Source organism: Coregonus clupeaformis, chromosome 13 (genome assembly GCF_020615455.1).
Source record: "Coregonus clupeaformis isolate EN_2021a chromosome 13, ASM2061545v1, whole genome shotgun sequence".
Taxonomy (NCBI): Eukaryota; Metazoa; Chordata; class Actinopteri; order Salmoniformes; family Salmonidae; genus Coregonus; species Coregonus clupeaformis.
In genome coordinates, this window is record NC_059204.1 from 56271241 (window position 1) to 56298469 (window position 27229).

Genomic DNA, 27229 nt, shown 5'->3' on the forward strand with positions numbered 1-27229 from the left:
CAGCCATACACTAGGACACAGATGCAAAATAACAGTATTCATCATTGTGCTACTGTTATATTACTACTGAGTAATGCTAATGGTAAATAAAAAATAAATAAAAAATAACTGCCTCTGTAGCTCTGGGGATAAAATACATTGTTCGACACATGATTTCTGTCATTGTGTTTCATAGTAGTCCATCAGATTCTGCTGTAAATTAAAGTTATCTCTCAATCTGTTCCTACAAGGGCTCCTCCTCCCCTGTGTCTATAAAGCAACTCAATCTTCTAACAACACCACCCAGCAGCAACCCCTTAGAACAAGGACATGCTGATTAAAGACACTAATATCCAAATAATTACTTTTTACTTGATTTATATATTTTTCTCACAATACTGGGACACGACATTAGCCATGTGTGAGGTAAATAAATTGTTCTAAGTCTTTACTCTGTTTCCACTCTCATTCTTCCTCCAGATTGGTCTTGCATTGTGGATCCAATGACTGAATGAGCTTGGTTCAGTGTTGCCAGGCATGGAGCAGATGGATTGTAAGCCTTACCAGTCGTTGTCCAAGGCCCGGAATGAGATGGAGCTCGCCTACACCAGCTCTTCAGACGAAAGCGAGGACGGCAGGAACCTTTGCAAATCCTACACATCCCGAGAGACCCTGCCCGACTACGGCCAGGAGATGAGACTCAACTACAACAGCCACAGAGCCAAGCGGAAAACAGTGGAGGAGCCCACTGGAGGTACGGCATAACCACATACCACAAACTAGTTTAACTAGTCAAAGTGAGATTATTAAATAGTAATTGAATTGAAATAGCAATTCGTTTTGATTGGTAACTGTGCTGGGGGCATTTATACGGTAAATGCCCGTTCCATTTTGTAGTTATTGATAAACGCCCAGGTTCCAGGTTAATCAGTTTTCCCTGCACAGGTTATGGTCAGTTATGAAGTCAAAATGGCAGAGAGGTTGCAGGGGGAGACAGGTAAATGCAGTGTGATTGTATGCATGATAAGACTTATCATGTCATTGCAGCTAGCCAAATGAATTTTATAATCTCATGTCCCCTTATCCACATATCCCCTGGTAAATGTATGCAAACTCTACTCTGCTGCTACTGCAGCTGCTGCTGCTGCTGTGACTATGGAAGGATTGCATGTTAATGTGGAAGGTAGACTCGGTTGTATGTTGCTGTGAAAATTGTGAATTACAGAGGTAATGCAGTTATTCCATAAATTGTTTCCTAGTCTAGCTAGTCACACATAGGAGCTTTTTAAACCGTTAGGGCTGTGTTGTGGTTTGGGGGTTGGTATGGGATGGTATGGGATGGGATGGGCTGGGATGGGATGGAGATGGGGGGGGGGGGTGTATAATTAAGTTTGAAAGGACTTTTTCTCTGAAGAATATAACACAATCACACCTCTATTCTATCCACTCTAAACTAATTATTGTTGGGAAATGAGAATAGGAAATGAGTGTTGCAGGGAAAACACAAAACTCACTTATCGAATTATGAATGGTTTGAGTGGTGATGTTTCTACTCAGTTTTTCATTGCACAGTCTATATTGTTATCTACCTTATTCACTGGAGACATAGTACAGTATGCCATTACTGTTTTTTGATGGTTCCTCAACTGTAGCTCAGTTGGTAGAGCATGGCGCTTGCAACGCCAGGGATGTGGTTTCGTTTCCCACAGGGAGCCAGTATGAAAATGTATGCACTCACTAACTGTAAGTCGCTCTGGATAAGAGCGTCTGCTAAATTACTAAAATGTAATGTAAATGTAAGTCGCTCTGGATAAGAGCGTCTGCTAAATGACTAAAATGTAAATGTAAAAATGTCACACGGTCTGGTCTGCTTCAGGAAGACATGAAATACCACTATAGAGGTTATTTCAGGTCCCATCTAAACCATTGGTTGACTGTTTACCCTTCACAATATACATTATAGACCTTGCAATTATAATAGACTCATTTCAAATGTTCTAAGACATTTGGTAAGGTAACAATTCTCATAAATGACCATATTGTTTTATTACCTGTCAAAGATTCACAGTTAATAGGGATGCCCAGATAAGGAAATTCTGGGACAATAACCAATATTTTCTTGGCCATGATGGGCGATAACTGATATCAGGGGGAAACAAGCGCTTGTAAGATTGGGGCAACAACACAATCACAAACTGCAGTGTCATTGTAAAAGGATGATTTCTAGGAGCTACTGTAAGGTTTCCACACAACAGTTGTAGTTTATGATGTCAATTCTACATAGGACCTACAGTATACTAAAGCTATTTGTAAGGTTATTAGGCATAAGTATGTACAGGCACAGAACATGTGCGAAAACAGAAGATTATGACATTATCTTAATAGTGATAGTACGTTTGTACCGCCGTAGTTAAACTTTGATCAGTGTTGCTGTTCTCATTGTTTTACATGAAAATTATTCTAACCCTATTCTGTCTCTTTATGCAGTCCTGGAATAATTGCAGTTCTGAAATATAGTTGACATGACATATTCCTTGATCATTGTAAGATCATTTGAAGGGAAGAGTGGGGGCGAACAAAGTAGTCATGCTAAAACAATGTCTTCAGTATAATGACTATAATTTCTATAATAATAATTTATATGAGGATCATCTCTTATAATGCCTATCAGTGATTGATCATCTGATGATTAGAGTAGGTATTTCTAATTCAAATGATGATTTACACTTTCTAAAGAGATGACACTTAAAATGTATTTCACATACAGGATACTGTATTTGAAGGCAAAATGTACATATGAATAACACCTGAACGCCATCTCCCTCACATTGATTTGATTAACAGTGACATATTTCTAATCAAATGATCATTTATATACTGTAGTATCTTATTTTCTTTAGATTTACCTTCAAACCTATGCGAATGATGAAAGATACATCTTCTTGTCTTAACTGCAAATGTGAGCTTAAATCGGCTTTCAGCTCCCATGTATTACAGTATTCAAATGATGCACTGAACAAAACATTTTGTTCTGGTTACCTTGGAAACTGTATAAAATGAACAAATGACATTTGCTTGGAGCAGCAGCTTTTTCAACCTGAACAGATTGATTGCAAAACAGTATGCACATGATTTCAGCCCCTATCGTGGAGAGGAGAACATTTTCAGGAGCGATGGGGAAAAAATCAATACAGTTACATATCGCGATATTATTTTGGATGATATTATACCGATACTTTGACTCCAAGTATCGATTTGTAAAAAAATATATATACATGTATATATATATACAGTGAGCCCAAAGTATGCTCTGTACTCCAGCACTTTGGATTTGAAATGATACAATGACTATGAGGTTAAAGTGCAGACTGTCAGCTTGAATTTGAGGGTAGCATCCATGTTAAGGTAGAAGTGTTTAGAAACATATTTTATTCTTATTTACAAAGTGACTCCAAAATGACACAATACATTATTTACCATTCATCTCTATTGGGCACAAAATAATCTGAAACACAACCAAAACAAACAGCAAATGCATCCAACAAATTTGTAGATTCACAAGTTGAAGTAGTCATTGCGTGCTATGAATATGGGACCAAATATTTAACTCTTTACTACTTTAATACATACAGTGGGGAGAACAAGTATTTGATACACTGCCGATTTTGCAGGTTTTCCTACTTACAAAGCATGTAGAGGTCTGTAATTTTTATCATAGGTACACTTCAACTGTGAGAGACGGAATCTAAAACAAAAATCCAGAAAATCACATTGTATGATTTTTAAGTAATTCATTTGCATTTTATTGCATGACATAAGTATTTGATCACCTACCAACCAGTAAGAATTCCGGCTCTCACAGACCTGTTAGTTTTTCTTTAAGAAGCCCTCCTGTTCTCACCACTCATTACCTGTATTAACTGCACCTGTTTGAACTCGTTACCTGTATAAAAGACACCTGTCCACACACTCAATCAAACAGACTCCAACCTCTCCACAATGGCCAAGACCAGAGAGCTGTGTAAGGACATCAGGGATAAAATTGTAGACCTGCACAAGGCTGGGATGGGCTACAGGACAATAGGCAAGCAGCTTGGTAAGAAGGCAACAACTGTTGGCGCAATTATTAGAAAATGGAAGAAGTTCAAGATGACGGTCAATCACCCTCAGTCTGGGGCTCCATGCAAGATCTCACCTCGTGGGGCATCAATGATCATGAGGAAGGTGAGGGATCAGCCCAGAACTACACGGCAGGACCTGGTCAATGACCTGAAGAGAGCTGGGACCAAAGTCTCAAAGAAAACCATTAGTAACACACTATGCCGTCATGGATTAAAATCCTGCAGCGCACACAAGGTCCCACTGCTCAAGCCAGCGCATGTCCAGGCCCGTCTGAAGTTTGCCAATGACCATCTGGATGATCCAGAGGAGGAATGGGAGAAGGTCATGTGGTCTGATGAGACAAAAATAGAGCTTTTTGGTCTAAACTCCACTTGCCGTGTTTGGAGGAAGAAGAAGGATGAGTACAACCCCAAGAACACCATCCCAACTGTGAAGCATAAAGGTGGAAACATCATTATTTGGGGATGCTTTTCTGCAAAGGGGACAGGACGACTGCACCATATTGAGGGGAGGATGGATGGGGCCATGTATCGCGAGATCTTGGCCAACAACCTCCTTCCCTCAGTAAGAGCATTGAAGATGGGTCGTGGCTGGGTCTTCCAGCATGACAACGACCCGAAACACACAGCCAGGGCAACTAAGGTGTGTTTCCGTAAGAAGCATCTCAAGGTCCTGGAGTGGCCCAGCCAGACTCAAGACCTGAACCCAATAGAACATCTTTGGAGGGAGCTGAAAGTCCGTATTGCCCAGCGACAGCCCCGAAACCTGAAGGGTCTGGAGAAGGTCTGTATGGAGGAGTGGGCCAAAATCCCTGCTGCAGTGTGTGCAAACCTGGTCAAGACCTACAGGAAACGTATGATCTCTGTAATTGCAAACAAAGGTTTCTGTACCAAATATTAAGTTCTGCTTTTCTGATGTATCAATGGATTTTTGTTTTAGATTCCGTCTCTCACAGTTGAAGTGTACCTAAGATAAAAACTACAGACCTCTACATGCTTTGTAATTAGGAAAACCTGCAAAATCGGCAGTGTATCAAATACTTGTTCTCCCCACTGTATGTGAATTTGTCCCAATACTTTTGGTCCCCTAAAATGGGGGGACTATCTACAAAAAGTGCTCTAATTTCTAAACGGTTCACCCGATATGGATGAAAATACCCTCAAATTAAAGCTGACAGTCTGCACTTTAACCTCACAGTCATCATTTCAAATCCAAAGTGTTGTAGTACAGAGCCAAAAAAACGACAAAAATGTCACTGTTCTAATACTTTTGGAGCCCACTGTATATTTTCTTAGATTTCTTTTGCTAGGTAGCGTTATCTAGCGCTAGTTGGCGGTACTTGTTCCAAAACTCCTGTATTTTTCATCCTATAGCTTGTTCTCCATCTTCTTTTTAAAGACATGCTCCGAAAATTTGGCGACTAGTAAGTATTTTTTTAAACTTTGGGCTGGATGTGTCAATGTGTAGTTCATACAGTGGGTAAAAAAAACATTTAGTCAGCCACCAATTGTGCAAGTTCTCCCAATTAAAAAGATGAGAGAGGCCTGTAATTTTCATCATAGGTACACGTCAACTATGACAGACAAATTGAGATTTTTTTTCTCCAGAAAATCACATTGTAGGATTTTTTATGAATTTATTTGCAAATTATGGTGGAAAATAAGTATTTGGTCACCTACAAACAAGCAATATTTCTGGCTCTCACAGACCTGTAACTTCTTCTTTAAGAGGCTCCTCTGTCCTCCACTCGTTACCTGTATTAATGGCACCTGTTTGAACTTGTTATCAGTATAAAAGACACCTGTCCACAACCTCAAACAGTCACACTCCAAACTCCACTATGGCCAAGACCAAAGAGCTGTCAAAGGACACCAGAAACAAAATTGTAGACCTGCACCAGGCTGGGAAGACTGAATCTGCAATAGGTAAGCAGCTTGGTTTGAAGAAATCAACTGTGGGAGCAATTATTAGGAAATGGAAGACATACAAGACCACTGATAATCTCCCTCGATCTGGGGCTCCACGCAAAATCTCACCCCGTGGGGTCAAAATGATCACAAGAACGGTGAGCAAAAATCCCAGAACCACACGGGGGGACCTAGTGAATGACCTGCAGAGAGCTGGGACCAAAGTAACAAAGCCTACCATCAGTAACACACTACGCCGCCAGGGACTCAAATCCTGCAGTGCCAGACGTGTCCCCCTGATTAAGCCAGTACATGCCCAGGCCCGTCTGAAGTTTGCTAGAGTGCATTTGGATGATCCAGAAGAGGATTGGGAGAATGTCATATGGTCAGATTAAACCAAAATATAACTTTTTGGTAAAAACTCAACTCGTCGTGTTTGGAGGACAAAGAATGCTGAGTTGCATCCAAAGAACACCATACCTACTGTGAAGCATGGGGGTGGAAACATCATGCTTTGGGGCTGTTTTTCTGCAAAGGGACCAGGACGACTGATCCGTGTAAAGGAAAGAATGAATGGGGCCATGTATCGTGAGATTTTGAGTGAAAACCTCCTTCCATCAGCAAGGGCATTGAAGATGAAACGTGGCTGGGTCTTTCAGCATGACAATGATCCCAAACACACCGCCCGGGCAACAAAGGAGTGGCTCGTAAGAAGCATTTCAAGGTCCTGGAGTGGCCTAGCCAGTCTCCAGATCTCAACCCCATAGGAAATCTTTGGAGGGAGTTGAAAGTCTGTGTTGCCCAGCGACAGCCCCAAAACATCACTGCTCTAGAGGAGATCTGCATGGAGGAATGGGCCAAAATACCAGCAACAGTGTGTGAAAACCTTGTGAAGACTTACAGAAAACGTTTGACCTGTGTCATTGCCAACAAAGGGTATATAACAAAGTATTGAGAAACTTTTGTTATTGACCAAATACTTATTTTCCACCATAATTTGCAAATAAATTCATTACAAATCCTACAATGTGATTTTCTGGATTTTTTTTCTCATTTTGTCTGTCATAGTTGACGTGTACCTATGATGAAAATTACAGGCCTCGCTCATCTTTTTAAGTGGGAGAACTTGCACAATTGGTGGCTGACTAAATACTTTTTTCCCCCACTGTATATGCAAAATCTATGAGCAGAATTATTGTCTTACCTCAATTAGCCATGAAATCCCTAGTTTGAAAGCGACTGTTTTCTGGAAGCTGTGCGGTGCCATTTTCCCTACATTTACCCATACGTGGGCCAGCTGCCTAGCAGTTCGAGTTTCAACCAATGAGCTTCAGCCCCTCACCATTTGAGTGACAGCTACCAAGACACACACAGTAGAGCGAGAGAGAGAGAGAGCAATGACGTGGTGCACATATCTGCACATTTGTGACGTAGTACGCAATTTTCGGGGACCCCTTCTGGTTTGTCGGCGCTACTTTCAGAACTACTGGCTAAAAAGTATACAAAAGTACCGGAGAATATCTTTAAATAGAGAGGCCATGTTTTCAGCACTTTTATTTCCATATCTGATCACAACTTATTTTTGTTATGGCTCTCTCTTGTCTCTCTGCAGCAGACATACAGTGCCTTCGGAAAGTATTCAGACCCCTTGACTTTGTCCACATTTTTTTTACGTTACAGCCTTACTCTAAAATTGATTAAATTGTTTTTCCTGCAGATCCTCTCAAGCTCTGTCAGGTTGGATGGGGAGCGTTGCTGCACAGCTGTTTTCAGGTATCTCCAGAGATGTTAGATCGGGTTAAAGTCCGGGCTCTTGCTGGGCCACTCAAGGACATTCAGAAACTTGCCCGAAGCCACACCTGCGTTGTCTTGGCTGTGTGCTTAGGGTCGTTGTCCTGTTGGAAGGGGAACCTTCGCCCCCAGTCGGAGATCCTGAGCGCTCTGGAGCAGGTTTTCATCAAGGATCTCTCTGTACTTTGCTCCGTTCATATTTCCCTCGATCCTGACTAGTCTCCCAGTCCCTGCCGCTGAAAGACATCCCCACAGCATGATGCTGCCACCACCATGCTTCACCGTAGGGATGGTGCCAGGTTTCCTCCAGACGTAACGCTTGGCATTCAGGCCAAAGAGTTCAATCTTGGTTTCATCAGACCAGAGAATCTTGTTTCTCATGGTCTGAGAGTCTTTAGGTGCCTTTTGGCAAACTCCAAGCGGAATGTCATGTGCCTTTTACTGAGGAGTGGCTTCCGTCTGGCCACTCTAAAGGCCTGATGTGGAGTGCTGCAGAGATGGTTGTCCTTCTGGAAGGTACTCCCATCTCCACAGAGGAACTCTAGAGCTCTGTTAGAGTGACCATCAGGTTCTTGGTCACCTCCCTGACCAAGGCCCTTCTCCCCCGATTGCTCAGTTTGGCTGGACAGCCAGCTCTAGGAAGAGTCTTGGTGGTTCCAAACTTCTTCCATTTAAGAATGATGGAGGCCATGGTGTTCTTGGGGACCTTCAATGCTCCTGAAATGTTTTGGTACCCTTCTCCAGATCTGTGCCTCGACACAATCCTGTCTCGGAGCTCTACGTACAATTCCTTCGACCTCATGGCTTGGTTTTTGCTCTGACTTGCACTGTCAACTGTGGGACCTTATATAGACAGGTGTGTGCCTTTCCAAATAATGCCCATTCAATTGAATTTACCACAGGTGGACTCCAATCAAGTTGTAGAAACATCTCAAGGATGATCAATGGAAACAGGATGCACCTGAGCTCAATTTCGTATCTCATAGCAAAGGGTCTGAATACTTATGTAAATAAGGTATTTGTTTAAATATATTTTTTATACATTTGCACACATTTCTTAAAACCAGTTTTCACTTTGTCATTATGGGGTATTGTGTGTAGATTGCTTAGGATTTTTAAAAATATATAATCCATTTTAGAATAAGGCTGTAACGTAACAAAATGTGGAAAAGTCAAGGGGTTTGAATACTTTCCGAGAGCAATATGTTTGGAACATCAAATCTCAATAAAATCTCAGTATCGAATCGCAATACATATAGAATGGTAAGAATCGCAATACATATCGTTTCAGCACCTAAATATTGTAATAATATTGTAACGTGAGGTCCCTGGCAATTCCCATCCCTAATTTTCAGTGCTCATTTATCTGTCCATTTTCCGCTGGTGCCTCCATTTCGCGGCTGTGATTTTAAGGGGCAGGAGGTCGGAGAGAGATATTCACTGACAAGAAATTGGTCAAGGACATGGGTTCCTGACTGGCGTAATTAGTGTAGAGATTATTACTTGAGAGTGAAGTCAGGCAAGTCACCTTGGTGAGGGATTCTCAAGAGCAGTTTAAAGAAAGACGACCCCTCTCCATATGCAAGCCGCACCGCAGTGTTGAGTACAGACCATGGCCACAGACTGATATTACTGAGTCTAGTCACACAGGATTTTGATCTACGCCAGATTATTGTGCAGCCCTGACAAATCAATTAAAACTGTTGCTAAAACAATTGACCTAAAATGTCGTTTTTCTTAATGATCAATAGATTAATTAAATACTTTTTAAATCACTATACAATATAAAAGGCCTCGGTTATCTGCAATAATTTACACTCAGTGGCCAGTTTATTAGGTACACCCATCTAGTACCGGGTCAGACCCCTTTTGCCTCCAGAACAGTCTGAATTCTTCGGGGCATGGCAACGTTGCTCAGTTGGTATCAAGGGACCTAATGTGTGCCAGGAAAACATTCCCCACACCATTACACCACCGCCATCAGCCTGTACTGTTGACACCAGGCAGGATGGGGCCATGGACTCATGCTGCTTACGCCAAATCCTGACTCTGTCATCAGCATGACACAACAGGATCCGGGATTCGTCGGACCAGGCAATGTTTTTCGACTACTCAATTGTCCAGTGTTGGTGATCACGTGCCCACTGGAGCCGCTTCTTCTTGTTTCTAGTTGATAGGAGTGGAACCCTGTGTGGTCGTCTGCTGCAATAGCCCAGCCGTGGACAGACGAGTTGTGCATTCTGAGATGCCGTTCTGCACACCACTGTTGTACTGCGCCGTTATTTGCCTGTTTGTGGCTTCCCTATTAGCTTCCACGATTCTTGCCATTCTCCTTCGACCGCTCATCAACGAGCTGTTTTCGCCCACAGGACTGCCGCTGACTGGATGTTTTTTGTTTGTTGCACCAGTCTTTGTAAACCCTGGACACTGTCATGCGTGAAAAGCCCAGGAGGCCGGCCATTTCTGATCATACCATGCTCAAAGTCGCTTCGGTCACTCGTTTTGCCAATTCTAACGTTCAATCGAACAGTAACTGAATGCCTCGATGCCTGTCTGCCTGCTTTATATAGCAAGCCATGACCACGTGACTCACTGTCTATAGGAGCAAACCATTTTTGTTAACGGGGTAGTGTACTTAATAAACTGGCCACTGAGTTGATATCACACTTTTTATCTAGTTTTGATAAGAAAATGTCATTAGATAATGTACAGTTAATGTCTGTGTGTAAGGGTAAAGTGAAGGTACTCTGTTATATTTGGTTCTTGTTTAGTTATGTGACCCATTCTTTATCACAAATATCTCTAAGGTGAAGTCAATTCGCTCTCAGCAGTGTAAATGTTGATAAAGATTGATCCTCCTCCACAGAGAAATGATAATGAAAGATTAAGCCTTGGTCTTTCTGCATGCTGGGTTTGCAGCTGAAGCTTTGGGCACTGGTCTTTTTGCTACTGTTGGAAGATATGATTTTACCAAACTGTGCAGAACAGATTAGGAATAAAATAGGATGCCATACTCTTTGGAGGAATATAATTTAATGTTGAAAAGGATGTACATAGATACTTTTCACAGCTCAAGTTAGTATCGCTCAAGGTCATACCTGGTATAGAGGTGCAAAACTGACGTGGAAGAAGTGTATCTAATTTTCCAAGGTAAGTGCTTTGTTAAATATTTCTGCTGCTCTTTCAACTGAAAACAAAACTCGCCTAATTGTGCAACTCCAACAATGACCTAGAAATCTGAAAGTGTTTTTAGTTTCCACGCTTGCAAGTTAAGATTAGTATTCTTAGTCCTGAATTATTTCAAGGATATCATATTGTTTTCCGTCTTTAAAGGTAACTGGAGGAATCACTGTTCAGCCATCCCTGATCTGGAGGTGGTGCAAACAGATGGTGCTCCCAACGCCTCATTCTGTGGGAATACTCACAGCATCCACACACTTCCAGAATGCCTCTCCAGTTTCTGAACATCAAATGGAGAGAGAAAAAGAGGTGTTCGTTTTTCTTCCATACTGAGTGGGTCCATACTTACGAACTCTCGAAAATGCAACGTTTTCCCATGAGATTACCTGGCACTCATAGCCCTAGGCTAACATGACCAGCATGATTATTTCCTGTAACAAATGACACATCAGCCAATTAAAAAGGTTGATGTATTTGGATATGATTGAACACTTTTTCATGAAAGTGTTGTTAACTGAAGTCAAACAGCATGTTCTGCTAATCAAAGTTACTAAAATCACGTGAATAAGTGACTTGTGAAATAGCTCACGGTATAGTGCGCCTGACAGTTTTCGCAGGTTGCGGCAAGTGTTCAAATCCCAGATGAGATGTTTTTTATAATGTAGAATTACATTTATTGTGTTACTTTGTTAAGAATACATTAAATGAGGAGCTGCGTCTTTCTTCAGCCTTGTAGACAAACACACTGCTAATAATCATGTATTACATATATTGCATAGACATGTACATTTAACATTTAACTTCGCCGACGAAGATGGCGGCCTCGTGACTAGCTCTTAGGAAACTTTGCAGTATTTTGTTTTTTTATGTATTATTTTTTACATTATTAGCTCAGAAAGTGTTTTGCATCATTACATACAGCCGGGAAAAACTATTGGATATCGGAGCGGCGGTAACTCACCAGCATTACGACCAGGAATACGACTTTCCCGAAGCAGATCCTTTGTTTGCTCTCCCCAGGGCAACTGAACTGATTCCAGCGGCTGACCCAAAACATCGCCGGCGGAGGAGAGGCACTTGGAGCAGCCTGCTGGTCCGACTTAGGAGTCGCGCACACCACCCACCGCTTCCAAGTATTCTACTCGCTAATGTTCAATCTTTGGTTAACAAAGTCGACGAACTACGGGCAAGGATTTCTTTCCAGAGAGACATCAAGGCCTGTAACATACTCTGTTTCATGGAAACATGGCTCTCTTGGGATATTCTGTTGGAATCGGTCCAGCCAGATGGGTTCTCAGTTCATTGCGCAGACAGGAATAAATATCTCTCTGGGAAGCAGAAGGGCGGAGGTGTACGTTTCATGATTAACGACTCGTGGTGTAATTGTAGTAACATAGAGGAACTCGAGTCCTTCTGTTCACCCGACCTAGAATATCTCAAATGCCGACCGTATTATCTCCCAAGAGAATTTTCTTTGGTTATAGTCACCGCCGTGTATATCCCCCCTCAAGCCGATACCACGACGGCCCTCAAAGAACTTCACTGGACTTTATGCAAATTTGAGGACTAGGCTGCCGAAGTCCATCAACATATTGACTGTTGTACTCACGCTGCTAAAATCCTCGACCATTGCTATTCAAACTTCCGGGATGGTTATAAGGCCCTCCCCCGCCCTCCTTTTGGCAAATCTGACCACGACTCCATTTTGTTTCCCCCTTCCTATAGGCAGAAACTCAAACAGGAAGTACCCGTGCTAAGGACTATTCAACGCTGGTCTGACCAATCGGAATCCACACTTCAAGATTGTTTTGATCACGCGGACTGGGATATGTTCCGGGTAGCTTCCGAAAATAATTTAGACATATACACTGAAACAGTGACTGAGTTTATCAGGAAGTGTATAGGTGATGTTGTGCCGACTGTGACTATTAAAACCTACCCTAACCAAAAACCGTGGATAGACGGCAGCATTCGGGCAAATCTGAAAGCGCGAACCACCGCATTCAACCATGGCAAGGTGACTGGGAATATGGCAGAATACAAACAGTGTAGCGACTCACTCCGCAAGACAATTAAACAGGCAAAACATCAGTATAGAGACAAAGTGGAGTCGCAATTCAACGGCTCAGACACGAGACGTATGTGGCAGGGTCTACAGACAATCACAGACTACAAAAAGAAAAGCAGCCACGTCGCCGACACCGATGTCTCGCTTCCAGACAAGCTAAACACCTTCTTCGCCCGCTTTGAGGATAACACAGTGCCACTGACGAGGCCCACTACCAAGGACTGTGGCCTCTCCTTCTCCATGGCCGACGTGATTAAGACATTTAAGCATGTTAACCCCTGCAAGGCCGCCGGCCCAGACGGCATCCCTAGCCGCGTCCTCAGAGCATGTGCAGACCAGCTGGCTGGTGTGTTCATGGACATATTCAATCTCTCCCTTTCCCAGTCTGCTGTTCCCACATGCTTCAAGAGGGCCACCATTGTTCCTGTACCCAAGAAAGCAAAGGTAACTGAACTAAATGACTATCGCCCTGTAGCACTCACCTCTGTCATCATGAAGTGCAATGAGAGACTAGTCAAGGATCATATCACCTCTACCTTACCTGTCACCCTAGACCCACTTCAATTTGCTTACCGCCCCAATAGATCCACAGACGATGCAATTGCCATCACACTGCACACTGCCCTATCCCATCTGGACAAGAGGAATACCTATGTAAGAATGCTGTTCATTGACTATAGCTCAGCATTCAACACCATAGTACCCTCCAAGCTCATCATTAAGCTTGAGGCCCTGGGTCTGAACCCCGCCCTGTGCAACTGGGTCCTGGACTTCCTGATGGGCCGCCCCCAGGTGGTGATTGTAGGAAACAACATCTCCACTTCGCTAATCCTCAACACTGCGGCCCCACAAGGGTGCGTGCTCAGCCCCCTCCTGTACTCCCTGTTCACCCATGACTGCGTGGCCAAGCACGCCTCCAACTCAATCATCAAGTTTGCAGACGACACAACAGTAGTAGGCTTGATTACCAACAATGACGAGACCGCCTACAGGGAGGAGGTGAGGGCTCTGGGAGTGTGGTGCCAGGGAAATAACCTCTCACTCAACATCAACAAAACAAAGGAGATGATTGTGGACTTCAGGAAACAGCAGAGGGTGCACCCCCCTATCCACATCGAAGGGACCGCAGTGGAGAAGGTGGAAAGCTTTAAGTTCCTTGGCGTACACATCACCGACAAACTGAAATGGTCCACCCACGCAGACAGTGTGGTGAAGAAGGCGCAACAGAGCCTCTTCAACCTCAGGAGGCTGAATACATTTTGCTTATCAACTTAAACCCTCACAAACCTTTACAGATGCACAATTGAGAGCATCCTGTCGGGCTGTATCACCGCCTGGTACGGCAACTGCACCGCCAACAACCGCAGGGCTCTCCACAGGGTGGTGCGGTCTGCCGAACGCATTACCGGGTGCAAACTACCCGCCCTCCAAGACACATACAGCACCCGATGTCACAGAAAGGCCAAAAAGATCATCAAGGATATCAACCATCCGAGCCACTGCCTGTTCACCCCGCTATCATCCAGAAGGCGAGGTCAGTACAGGTGCATCAAAGCTGGGACCGAGAGAATGAAAAACAGCTTCTATCTCAAGGCCATCAGACTTAAATAATAATCACTAGCACATTAGAGGCTGCTGCTGCCTATTGAAATCACTGGTCACTTTAAGAAATGGAACACTAGTCACTTTAATAATGTTTACATATTTTGCACTACTCATCTCATATGTATATACTGCATTCTATTCTATAATATTATTCTGTATCTTAATGCCGCTCTGTCATTGCTTGTCCATATATGTATATATTCTTAAATCCCATTCCTAACTTTTTTGTGTGTATTGGGTATATGTTGTGAAATTGTTAGATATTACTGTACTGTCGGAGCTAGAAGCACAAGTATTTCGCTACACCCGCTATAACATCTGCTAAACACATGTATGTGACAAATAATGATTTGATTTGATTTGATTCAAATGATCTACTTTGTCACGTATGTGTTATTTGAATCAAGGACCAGCAGGAGAACGTTTTTTAAATAAAATACAAATTTTTCACATAGAGGACTTGAACCCCTACAAAAGGTTTCCAAGCACACCACATTGCTGGAAATGATAATAAATTACAATACATTGTATGACAATACCATGAGCCTATCTTAATTAGATTTTATGATGAAAAAATATAAACTTATACATGTTCTATAAACCTCATATATATTTTTTGGGGATGTGTGTGAAACGGATAAGCAAAAACATGGATTTTTGTCATACTCTACCAGTCAAAAGTTTGGACACACCTACTCATTCAAGGGTTTTTCTTTATTTTTACTATTTTTTACATTGTAGAATAATAGTGAAAACATCAAAACTATGAAATAACACATATGGAATCATGTAGTAACCAAAAAAGTGTTAAACAAATCAAAATATATTTGAGATTTGAGATTCTTCAAATAGCCACCCTTTGCCTTGATGACAGCTTTGCACACTCTTGGCATTCTCTCAACCAGCTTCACCTGGAATGCTTTTCCAACAGTCTTGAAGGAGTTCCCACATATGATGAGCACTTGTTGGCTGCTTTTCCTTCACTCTGCCTTCCGACTCATCCCAAACCATCTCAATTGGGTTGAGGTTGGGGGATTGTGGAGGCCAGGTCATCTGATGCAGCACTCCATCACTCTTAGCAATGCAAGTAGATGTAAAATCCCATAGCGGATGCTAGCTAAATGCTAACAAGTGCATGCAAACATTTTATACAGTCTCTGACGTAAACTATTTGCAGGACAGACATCCCAGCTCACATTGGTTTGTAAGGTGTATAAGTTAGCGAACCAAATGCACAACTGCAGAGTATTTAGCACATTTTAGTCAGTTAACTTAATAGTTATTCTAAGATACAGTATCTAGTGGGAAAATATTTAGTTGTGAATTTTGTTACTAGATCACCTGGTGCGTGCTGCAAAACACTGAGAGTGACTCACAAGGCTCCGGTCTCTCGTCGTTGTGCACTTGTTAACGTAGCATTTCTGAGAAAAAGTTTAAGATTAAGTTTAAGTAAGAGTTCATAAGTATAGACCCAATAAGTTTAGGAAAGAAGATATAGTGCCAGGAAAGTTCAGGAGAGGATATGCCAGCAAAGTTCACTCAACTAATGTAAATATTGTTACTGAAAATGATAGACAGAATGTGCCGGATTTAGCCTGGTCCCAAATCTGTTTGTGCTTTTGCCTACTCCATTTTCATTGTCAAGCCAAACATAATTGTTATTGATATGTTTGGCATGACAATTCCATAAGGAGTTGGCAAGAAAACAGAAAAGCAGACTGTCACCCAGGCTATACCAGATTGCATATCCAGAAGTAAGGGATATGAAGACAAAGTGTAGGTCAATGTACAGTACAACCCAGTATACTGATAGGTAGCAACGTGCAGTAGTAAAATATAAGTTCTCTAGTTTAAAATGGCTCTGTTCCCCAAGATCTTTATGTAATGGTTACATTTCTCAGAAAATGTGGACCTAACATTGTTTCAAAAATGATGCACTAATGTGCACTGACAACAATATGACATTGCACTCTAGAACAGCCGTTGCAGATTTGTTTTCAATGCTACCAGCTACCTTTGAATTGATATAGTATGACAACATGGGGGATACTGTGATACCTATAGAGTGTATTCTTTGAAAATAAATCGGAGTCTTAGAAACTATTTTCAATTGAATTGTGAGCACTTCCCCAGGGGATATGTAAGTGAGCACCAAAAATATATCTTTCCGCTGCCTTATTTGGGAGATCTTAGCAGGAGAAAAACTCACTTTACTTCACAGCATCTCCTCCCTGAAACCATATGTCACTATGAATTATCTCATGGTTTTATTAGAATTGAAACAGTCTTTGTTTCTCATTTAGTTGGAATGTTCTGTAGATGGTTGTTCAAAGATTGATGTTTAAAGTTGAGCCATTTAGAGGTATTTTGTGAATTTTGATGAATAGCCAAATGGTTGAAATAAAGACAAAAAGTATTACATTCTAAAGTATTATCTGACAGTCTAAAGAAGGGAGCATTCTACTATCCCACGGGGGGCCAGTATGAAAAATAAAATAAAATAATGTATGCACTCACTAACTGTAAGTCGCTCTGGATAAGAGCGTCTGCTAAATGACTAAAAATGTAATTTTTTAAAAATGTATTTGTATCATTCCACCAGTTATACAAGGTACTGTAGCTTACAAAGTAGTTTTCTCTTGGCTCTTGCAGTGCCTGTTTATTTAAAATGTTATGAGTTTAGTGTAGTGTATAATACTGTAGTGTATAATAGTTTGTTTTGATACATTATATAATGTAACACCATAAAACACTGGCAGAGATATGAAAATAAATAAGTTAATATTGTTATTACAGTATGTGACTTGATTGTTTTATTTCCATCATCTCTCCTAGACCTGGACCAGCTAGCACGGCCCAGTTACCAGGCGGAGCTGCGCTCTGCCCCCCAGCACGGCTATCCGCTGGGCATGGGCTCTGATGTGGAGACAGAGACGGAGGGTGGGCCCTCGCCCGACCATGCCCTCAGACTGTGGATGCAGGAGATCAAATCAGAGCACAGCTCCTGTCTGTCCAGCAGAGCCAACTCTGTCCTGTCGCTCACCGACACTGAGCAGGAGAGGAAGTCAGACGGAGAGAACGGTAAGACCACCCGGCCCGGGGGAATGCAACAGCAAGGGGTTATACATCACTTACCTACAAATCCCACTGTCATTGTGTTCTTACCATTTCATCAAAATGTCTAAGACAAGTAGCTAGTTTTTGTTTATAACCAGTTCTATGCTGTACTGTACATAGTATTGAGCTTTGCTCAAAAGGTACCTATGAATCCTACTAATTTCCATCACTTTGCCATGAAAATAATGAAAATGGGTCCAGCTGAATTTAAGCTAAACACTTTCAGCCAAATGGTATGTTGTCCACCAAATCTGTCCATGATGTCAACCCAAGAACTCCATAGTGACCACTATTGCAAGGTGTTAGGTGTAACCTTTTGCAGGGTCCTTAAGGCATTGGGATGTACAGTACTACAGTACAACAGTGTGTACTGCAGTCTGTGCTGTATTCACATCATCACAGAAAAGGTTGTTATTATGAGAAAACATTGTTGCTGCTGATCATTGCATGCTCCTTGGCAACAAGAGGAATAAAATGATTTTGGGGTATGTATTTATCTTGGAGACCCAGGGATTAATTCAGCGGGTAATGAAAGCTAACAAAGAGCAGGCTCAGTCTATTGATCGTCAAAATAAGTGATATTTGTATCAGGGATGTCACACTCTTAATTCGGTATGCACATTCTTCAGTGAAAGGCATACAGTTAGTGTGAAATTAAGTTTGTTGTTTGTGTGAGGCACCTTTTCCAGGGTCAAGTCTAATGAGAAAAAGAAGTGAGTCTGTAGCAGCCTCGTTTCTCTTGTTGAGGTCCATTCAGAATACCAAATGAGACAGCAGCGTTAGTTACCCATTTCAGGGCTTCAACATCTGTGAAAACTAAGTCTACCTATTTGGATGAGAGCATAAATCAATTTAATGATATGATTTCTATCATCTTGTTATTTTGAAGGTTTGTCTCAAAGTGCTCTCATATGAGATTCGTGCAGTATGTCATTTTGTGGGAATAATGGAAGAAATAGATCATCACCAGAGAACATTATTAAAAAGCTGGAGCAGATGTTTGTTTTTGAGGATGCAAGCTGTGGACTGGAGGGTACTGTCCCCTGTGATGCAATGTTACTGCCATTCAAATGTACTCCTCAGTCTTCACATTAACTATTTATCCGGCTAGAAATGTGCATTTGTGAATATTATATATCTGTTGGGAGGCATGACCACATTAATCTCAGAGGTCGTTACGGAGACAACGTTGCCATTGTTATTGCCTTATTATCTTTATCTGTGCCAGAATGTCCCTCAGCATTTATTTATTCTCTGTCAGAAGGATTATCACTCTGGGGAATAAAATTGCTGTGAGATGACTGTGTTTGTAGTAGGAAAATGGTGGGCATTGTCTCTGTCTTACCATCCCTGTCTCCTGCTGATCTGTTAAGTCTGACAGTCCAATGGAAAGGAAGAGCAGGCTGGTGTTTTGAACTGGCATGGCGCTGATGAGGGATGTGATCTGCAATTTTAATGAGCGTCAGCGCAGAGGGAGGTTCAGATGCAGTTTACCTCCCTCCCTGAGTAAATATCTCGGCTCCTCACTATTAAAGTATCTTATGCTATTCCTCCCCCATGTAGAAAAAATATTATCACTGTTTCTTAATGCAGTATTTATCAGTTTACTCTGAACTGAACTGACCGCTATACTCCCTTGGAAGAAACCAATTGCTCTTGTTATATTTTGGCTACTTGCTGTCACAGTGCTCTGTTCTCTCCTGGTATTTCACAGCTTATGTAAATACAACTATTGTTCTGTAAAGGATTACCATGGATGTAAAACCACTGTGGATGAGTGTAGAAATTGATGCTACAGTATGCACCATAGACCAGCATGAAGGCTAAGGATGAATGTCATTGCAACTGAATGAAAAGGCTTCTTGTTTTTCTTTGATTTGGGATGGAGTGACATGTTCACGACTTGTACTGTATACTGGAGATGTTCCATCATTATTTAGGACTTTCTACAATGAAAAATGCCTCCCCATTTTTCATTGTAGAAAGTCCTAAATAATGATGGAACATCTCCAGTATACAGTACAAGTCGTGAACATGTCATTCTATAATGACACGTTCACATGGCCTCACATAAAAACAGTCAGAGGTCTGTAAATTAGATTATTGTTACATGAAATGTGCCCCTAGTGTTTATTTGCTAGTAGTGCTTTGCCCAGTTCCTCCAGAGTTTGGAAGTGAGATTGGAAAATCTGCTATGGTCAGGCTACACATGATGTATTTACATATTTGGGTCATATATCATGCAGCACCTTTGGTTGATTGCCATAAAACCTCCCTTTCGTTCTAGGCTTCTGTTCCCCTTCAGAAAAAACAAAACAATATCTAACGTCAGGCATTGATGGATGAGGCCACATTGTGGCTGTCACATGCCTGTGTGAGGTTGTCCTCTCCTTATGTTGAGGTTATACCCTGGAGAACTTGGCCAGCAGTGTTAGAAATCAGAACATACCGTAGTAATGGAGAAGTAGTAGTACATATACACTTTCATGTTATGGACAGTATTTCTCTCTGATGGATGGCTAACTACATGACAGGCAGACCCTATGAAATATTGAGAACATGAAGCAACTAAAATAGCTATACAAAAAGTCAATCTTGAGTCTGTGATGTCACGAGAGGCTGTGTCCTGGAGGGACGTTACATCCCCCTGAGATGGCTGCAAACCCAGACAGCTATGGCTCCATCTGCTGGTATGGTCGGGAACTCCAACCCTCTATGGCCAATCTTCCCACGCAGCTGAAACCAATCAGGAGCTGATGAGCTGAAGGTTTGTTGAAGGGAAGAGACCCACGGTCTCCAAGCTGGGCTCTCTGGAGGACAAGAGTGCTGCACGTCCACTTCCATGAGGAATATAAGGATTTGGAGATACTTACCTTTGGGAAATACTCACCTTTGGATATATGCACCTGTGGAAATACGTGTGGGACCTTTGGAAGGATCGTTTTGCTGGGTTGGCCACTAGCTGCAACGTGGAAGACAGTAAGACTGGGGAAAAGTTATTTGGGCGAGGGAGAGGTATGATTTTGGATGTGGAAGAGACATCCCTGAACTGTTAGCCCTTAAGAGCCACCAGAGAACAGTATTGTGTTATACTTTCGTTAGTTTCCCAAGACCTTTAATAAAATCCTTGTTTTGGTTGAACCTGGTCTCCTTGCACTACTTGAGCAATCCCGCTGAAAGCTGTGTAGCCTCTCGTGACATCACAGATGGTGGAGAATACGGGCACGCTCAGCGTTAATAGTGCATGTCAGAGGAGGATACCGAAGGTTTGATCACCCAGTTTTCCAAGTTGGCCGTAGGCTCCCCCGCCGACTGAAATGGAGGACATATTGAAAGCCCTTGTTGCTGGCCAGCAAGCCCAGATGCAAGCAACCGTGGCTCTCTTGGAGGAGCAAAAGACAGCCAACCTTCTGAAGGCAGAGGAATTGCAGTTGCAGAGACAGATGGTTGTCCAAAATACTCGCCCAATAAAGGCAAGTGACTTTATATCTAAGATGGGAGCTACCGATGACATTGAGGCATACCTGCATGCATATGAGGCCACGGCCACTAGGGAAGCCTGGCCCAAGCAACAGTGGGTTGGTCTGTTAGCCCCCTTTCTAACCGGGGAATCGCTGAATGCTGTCCGGGACCTGGGCCCTGACCAGGTTACTGACTATGATGCCCTGAAGTCTGAGATCCTCAGCAGATATGGACTCACAAAGTTTGGTATGGCCCAGCGCTTTCACAGCTGGACCTTCCAACCAGACCAACCTCCTCGGGCGCAGATGCATGAACTTGTCCGAATCGCAAGGAAATGGCTGGATCCGCAGAGGAATACAGCAGCGGCGGTGGTGGAGGCCGTTGTGGTGGATCGTTACCTACGCGCCCTGCCTTATGAGGCAAAACGGTTCATCAGTCAACAGGCCTTGACCACGGCTGATCTGACCGTGGAAGCTGTGGAAAAGTACCAGGCCACAGCGGAGATGCTGAATGCTTCCGAAAAGACCCCAGGAGTGCGGCCCCACCACAAATGAAAAGAACCCGTCCAAAGGACCCCAAGGTCTCGAACCCAGCCACGTCAGGACTTATCCCGGCTCCAGGGGGAGCCAGAAACCAGGCGGGTCCAAGAAGAGTACACCAGGAGGGGGAAACTCGACAGTGTTACCGGTGTGGGGAGATGGGACATATCTCCTGGCAGTGTGGGAAACCAGCCGAGGAACCTATGCCCACTGCGGAGTCCTCCAGCTCAGCACCCACACACCGTTTTGCCTCGCTCTTGGGAGTCGTAGATGGCGGCCCGATCGACCCCCACCTGCCCGGTAACTGTGAATCACCATGATGTGGAGGCCTTACTGGATTCTGGTAGCCGGGCCACCCTGGTGCGTAAGGATTTGGTGGGCCCAACGTGTCTGACCCCGGGGAAAGTCCTCCCAGTTTCCTGTGTCCATGGGGACACCAGAGAATACCCCATTACTGAACTTACAATGACCAGCACACGGGGAACCATACACACGACGGCGCGGGGTGGTTGATTCCCTCCCCGTCCCTGTCCTAATTGGGACGAGACTGCCCAGCCTTTTACCCACTCTGGAGAGAGTCTCAGGAGAGGGATAACCCGAGTACCTCGGAAACGGAGAGGCAAGACTCATCCTGGGAAGGCTCCGGTGCAATCCTCCGAGTTACTCACTCCCGCCCGGGCTCTGATAGGGATGGCAGGTGCCCAGACCGACACCGAGACTGGTCCGGATACGGGAGAAGAGAACGCAGCCCAGGAAAGTGCTCCGTTCTCCAGTGAAGAAGACGTCCCAGGCACCCAAGAGCTTCCCCCTCTCACAGGCCAGTATGGTACGGCTCAATTACAAGATCCTACTCTTGCAAATGCCTTAAGAAATGTGCAGGTATTAGAAGGTGTAGTGTTAGGTGATAAGACAACCCTACTTACCCCCATTTCGCAGTAAACCGGGGTTAGTATATCAGATAGTCAAGAAAAATGAGGAAGTGCATGAACAGCTCCTCGTGCCACAGCCCTATCGGGCCACAGTACTCAACCTAGCCCACACACACCCCGCTAGGGGGCCCACTTGGGGGTAGAGAAGACTAAGGAAAGAATCATGCAACGTTTCTTTTGGCCAGGGAGTACACAAAGAGATAGAGAACTACTGCCGTAGTTGCCCTGAGTGTCAGCAGGTTGCGCCAAAGCCCACATATAGAAACCCGCTCATTCCCTTGCCCATTATCGAAACTCCTTTTGAGAGGATTGGATTAGACATAGTCGGGCCCTTACCGAAAAGTGCCAGGGGACATCAATACATTCTGGTCATTCTGGACTATGCGTCCCGGTACCCGGAGGCCATTCCGCTGAGGAAGGCTACATCCAGACAAATCGCCAAGGAGCTGTTCCGTCTCTCAACTAGTCTGGGAATCCCAAAAGAGATATTGACGGACCAAGGGACGCCATTCATGTCCAGGGTGATGAAAGAACTCTGTGCTTTACTGAAAATCAAACAGCTGAGAACCTCGGTCTACCACCCCCAGACAGATGGCCTAGTCGAACGTTTTAACAAAACACTAAAATCCATGCTGCGGAAAGCGGTAGGGGGAAGATGGGCGCAACTGGGATCAGCTGTTACCATACATATTATTTGCGGTGAGAGAGGTACCTCAGTCTTCTACTGGTTTTTCACCCTTTGAGCTCTTGCTTTCCTACAGACCCAGAGGACTGCTCGACATCGCCAAGGAGGCCTGGGAGGAGCAGCCATGCCAACAGCGGACACTGATCGACCATGTAGGGGCTATGAGGGAGAGAATGAAGGCCATCTATCCCATGATGCGGGAACACCTGGAGGCCAGTCAGCGGCAACAGCAAGCCTCCTACAACAGATCTGCTCAACCCAGGGAGTTTAAGCCGGGGGACAGAGTGCTGGTCCTGGTGCCAACCGTTGAGTGCAAATTCCTGGCAACCTGGCAAGGACCATATGAGGTCATTGAACGCATGGGAGAAGTAAACTACAAGGTGAGGCAACCAGATAAAAGGAAAACTGAGCAGATTTATCATGTTAACCTTTTAAAGAAGTGGCACGCCAGAGAGGCGCTGTTCAGCTCTCTACCCCCCACAGAGACCCAGGAACCGGCGCGAGAAGAGGTTCAGCTGGGTCCAAATCTGTCCCCACATCAACGACAGATGGCCCTGGAACTCGTGGAGCAGAACCAGGATGTCTTCTCCTCCCTTCCCGGTCACACAGAGGTGGTCCAACATGAGATCCGCACCATGCCTGGCCGAACGGTAAACCAGCGCCCGTACCGCGTGCCAGAGGCTCGTAAAGTGGTTATACAGAAGGAGGTAAGGAAGATCGCGGGAGTTGGGAGTAATCGAAGAGTCCCACAGTGCCTGGGCAAGTCCCATCGTACTAGTTCCCAAGCCAGACGGTTCAGTACGATTTTGTAATGACTATCGAAAGTTGAATGAAGTGTCTGAATTTGATGCATACCCAATGCCTCGTGTCGATGATTTAATAGACTCCTTGGGGCATGCTCGTTTCCTAACCACTCTTGATCTCACAAAAGGCTACTGGCAGGTGCCCTTGACCCCAGCGTCTAAGGAGAAGACAGCCTTTGCCACCCCCGGAGGGGCTCTACCAGTATACCCGACTTCCGTTTGGTCTCCACGGGGCACCTGCCACGTTCCAACGCCTGATGGATCGAGTCCTTGCGCCCCCACAAGAGTGCACGCAGCGGCTTATTTGGATGATGTTGTTATACAAAGTCAGGATTGGGCCAGCCACCTACCCCGGGTACAAGCGGTGCTGGATTCGCTCAGGAAGCAGGGCTCACGGCAAACCCGAAGAAGTGCAAGGTGGCCTTCAGTGAGACAAACTACCTGGGGTACACCATTGGGCGGGGGGTTGGTCAAACCACAGGAAGCCAAACTGCGGGCCATACAGGACTGGCGCAGCCCATCAACAAGAAGCAAGTAAGGTCATTTTTGGGCCTCGCTGGCTACTATAGACGCTTTATTGCAGATTTTGCTACCATAGCTGCACCGTTGACGGAGCTGACGACCAAACGCCACTCACGAATGGTGAAGTGGAACCCTGCGGCGGAGGCGGCTTTCCTCAACCTGAAGCGAGCACTCTGCTCCAGTCCGATCCTGGTGGCACCAGACTTCAAGAAGGAATTCATTGTCCAAGCGGATGCTTCGGAGGTGGGTCTGGGTGCTGTCCTCACCCAGGCACATGACGGTGAAGAACATCCCATTCTCTACCTAAGCAGAAAGTTACTTCCAAGAGAGAAGAACTATTCAACGGTGGAGAAAGAATGTCTGGCTGTAGTCTGGGCCCTGGAGTCCCTTCGGTTCTATCTCCTGGGCCGACGTTTCATGGTGGTATCTGATCACGCCCCTCTGCAGTGGATGGCCAAGAACAAGGAATCAAACAGTAGAGTAACCAGATGGTTTTTGAGCTTGCAACCGTTTAACTTTTCTGTTGTCCACAGGGCTGGCAAGCACCACGGCAATGTCGGACGCCCTCTCCCGGCGTGATGCCTTCTTCGCTGCCTTTACCCGACGAGGACGTCGGTCCCGAGGAGGGGGATGTGTGATGTCACAGAGGCTGTGTCCTGGAGGGACGTTACATCCCCCTGAGATGGCTGCAAACCCAGACAGCTATGGCTCCATCTGCTGGTATGGTCGGGAACTCCAACCCTCTATGGCCAATCTTCCCACGCAGCTGAAACCAATCAGGAGCTGATGAGCTGAAGGTTTGTTGAAGGAAGAGACACGGTCTCCAAGCTGGGCTCTCTGGAGGACAAGAGTGCTGCACGTCCACTTCCATGAGGAATATAAGGATTTGGAGATACTTACCTTTGGGAAATACTCACCTTTGGATATATGCACCTGTGGAAATACGTGTGGGACCTTTGGAAGGACGTTTTGCTGGGTTGGCCACTAGCTGCAACGTGGAAGACAGTAAGACTGGGGAAAAGTTATTTGGGCGAGGGAGAGGTATGATTTTGGATGTGGAAGAGACATCCCTGAACTGTTAGCCCTTAAGAGCCACCAGAGAACAGTATTGTGTTATACTTTCGTTAGTTTCCCAAGACCTTTAATAAAATCCTTGTTTTGGTTGAACCTGGTCTCCTTGCACTACTTGAGCAATCCCGCTGAAAGCTGTGTAGCCTCTCGTGACATCACAAGTCATATTCACTGTGTATCTATTACCTTGCATGAACCCAGATTTCCACAGGTGTCAATCATAGCAGTCACATCAATCTGTATGCTTCAACTCTCCCTGTCCCTTGCACTACCATAGTGTTTAGTATTTTTTTAGTTCCTGAACAATTCAGAGCTGAAGCCAAAACTCTGTGCAAACAAAATTAGTGAAAGAAAAGGTTCCCATCAGATCAATATCTCCTTGTTTGTAAAGTGAGACTTTGTGACAGTATTCTTTTCAATATTTCAGATAAACAGTAATCTCAAGGTATCTCATGTCAACAACTGAATACAACCACTCAGAAAGAAACCTATGGCCATAGGAAATTAACCCCCACCCTAAAAAAATGCCTATCTAAGTGGTACCACTTTGTGCACAATGTCTGATTCTTCGCTGATCACGTGATGACTTCAGAACCAGTTCCTCCTTGTAGCAACAGCATATATATATAGTGGGGAAAAAAAGTATTTAGTCAGCCACCAATTGTGCAAGTTCTCCCACTTAAAAAGATGAGAGAGGCCTGTAATTTTCATCATAGGTACACGTCAACTATGACAGACAAAACGAGAAAAAAAAATCCAGAAAATCACATTGTAGGATTTTTAATGAATTTATTTGCAAATGATGGTGGAAAATAAGTATTTGGTCAAAAACAAAAGTCTCTCAATACTTTGTTATATACCCTTTGTTGGCAATGACACAGGTCAAACGTCTTCACAAGTCTTCACACACTTTTGCTGGTATTTTGGCCCATTCCTCCATGCAGATCTCCTCTAGAGCAGTGATGTTTTGGGGCTGTCGCTGGGCAACACAGACTTTCAACTCCCTCCAAAGATTTTCTATGGGGTTGAAATCTGGAGACTGGCTAGGCCACTCCAGGACCTTGAAATGCTTCTTACGAAGCCACTCCTTCGTTGCCCGGGCGGTGTGTTTGGGATCATTGACATGCTGAAAGACCCAGCCACGTTTCATCTTCAATGCCCTTGCTGATGGAAGGAGGTTTTCACTCAAAATCTCACAATACATGGCCCCATTCATTCTTTCCTTTACACGGATCAGTCGTCCTGGTCCCTTTGCAGAAAAACAGCCCCAAAGCATGATGTTTCCACCCCCATGCTTCACAGTAGTATGGTGTTCTTTGTCCTCCAAACACGACAAGTTGAGTTTTTACCAAAAAGTTATATTTTGGTTTCATCTGACCATATGACATTCTCCCAATCCTCTTCTGGATCATCCAAATGCACTCTAGCAAACTTCAGACAGGCCTGGAC

At 44.1% G+C, this 27229-nt stretch overlaps 1 protein-coding gene across 1 annotated transcript in view; it reads left to right on the forward strand.

Moving 5' to 3' along the window:
• The window catches only part of LOC121579948 (teneurin-1), a 218412-nt gene that overhangs the window by 43129 nt on the left and 148054 nt on the right, over positions 1 to 27229 (forward strand). The window contains exons 2-3 of the mRNA XM_041894959.2: positions 460 to 733; positions 17488 to 17733. Of these exons, the coding sequence (XP_041750893.1) occupies positions 517 to 733; positions 17488 to 17733 (463 nt within the window). The 5' untranslated portion in view covers positions 460 to 516. The remainder of the gene's footprint in view (positions 1 to 459; positions 734 to 17487; positions 17734 to 27229) is intronic.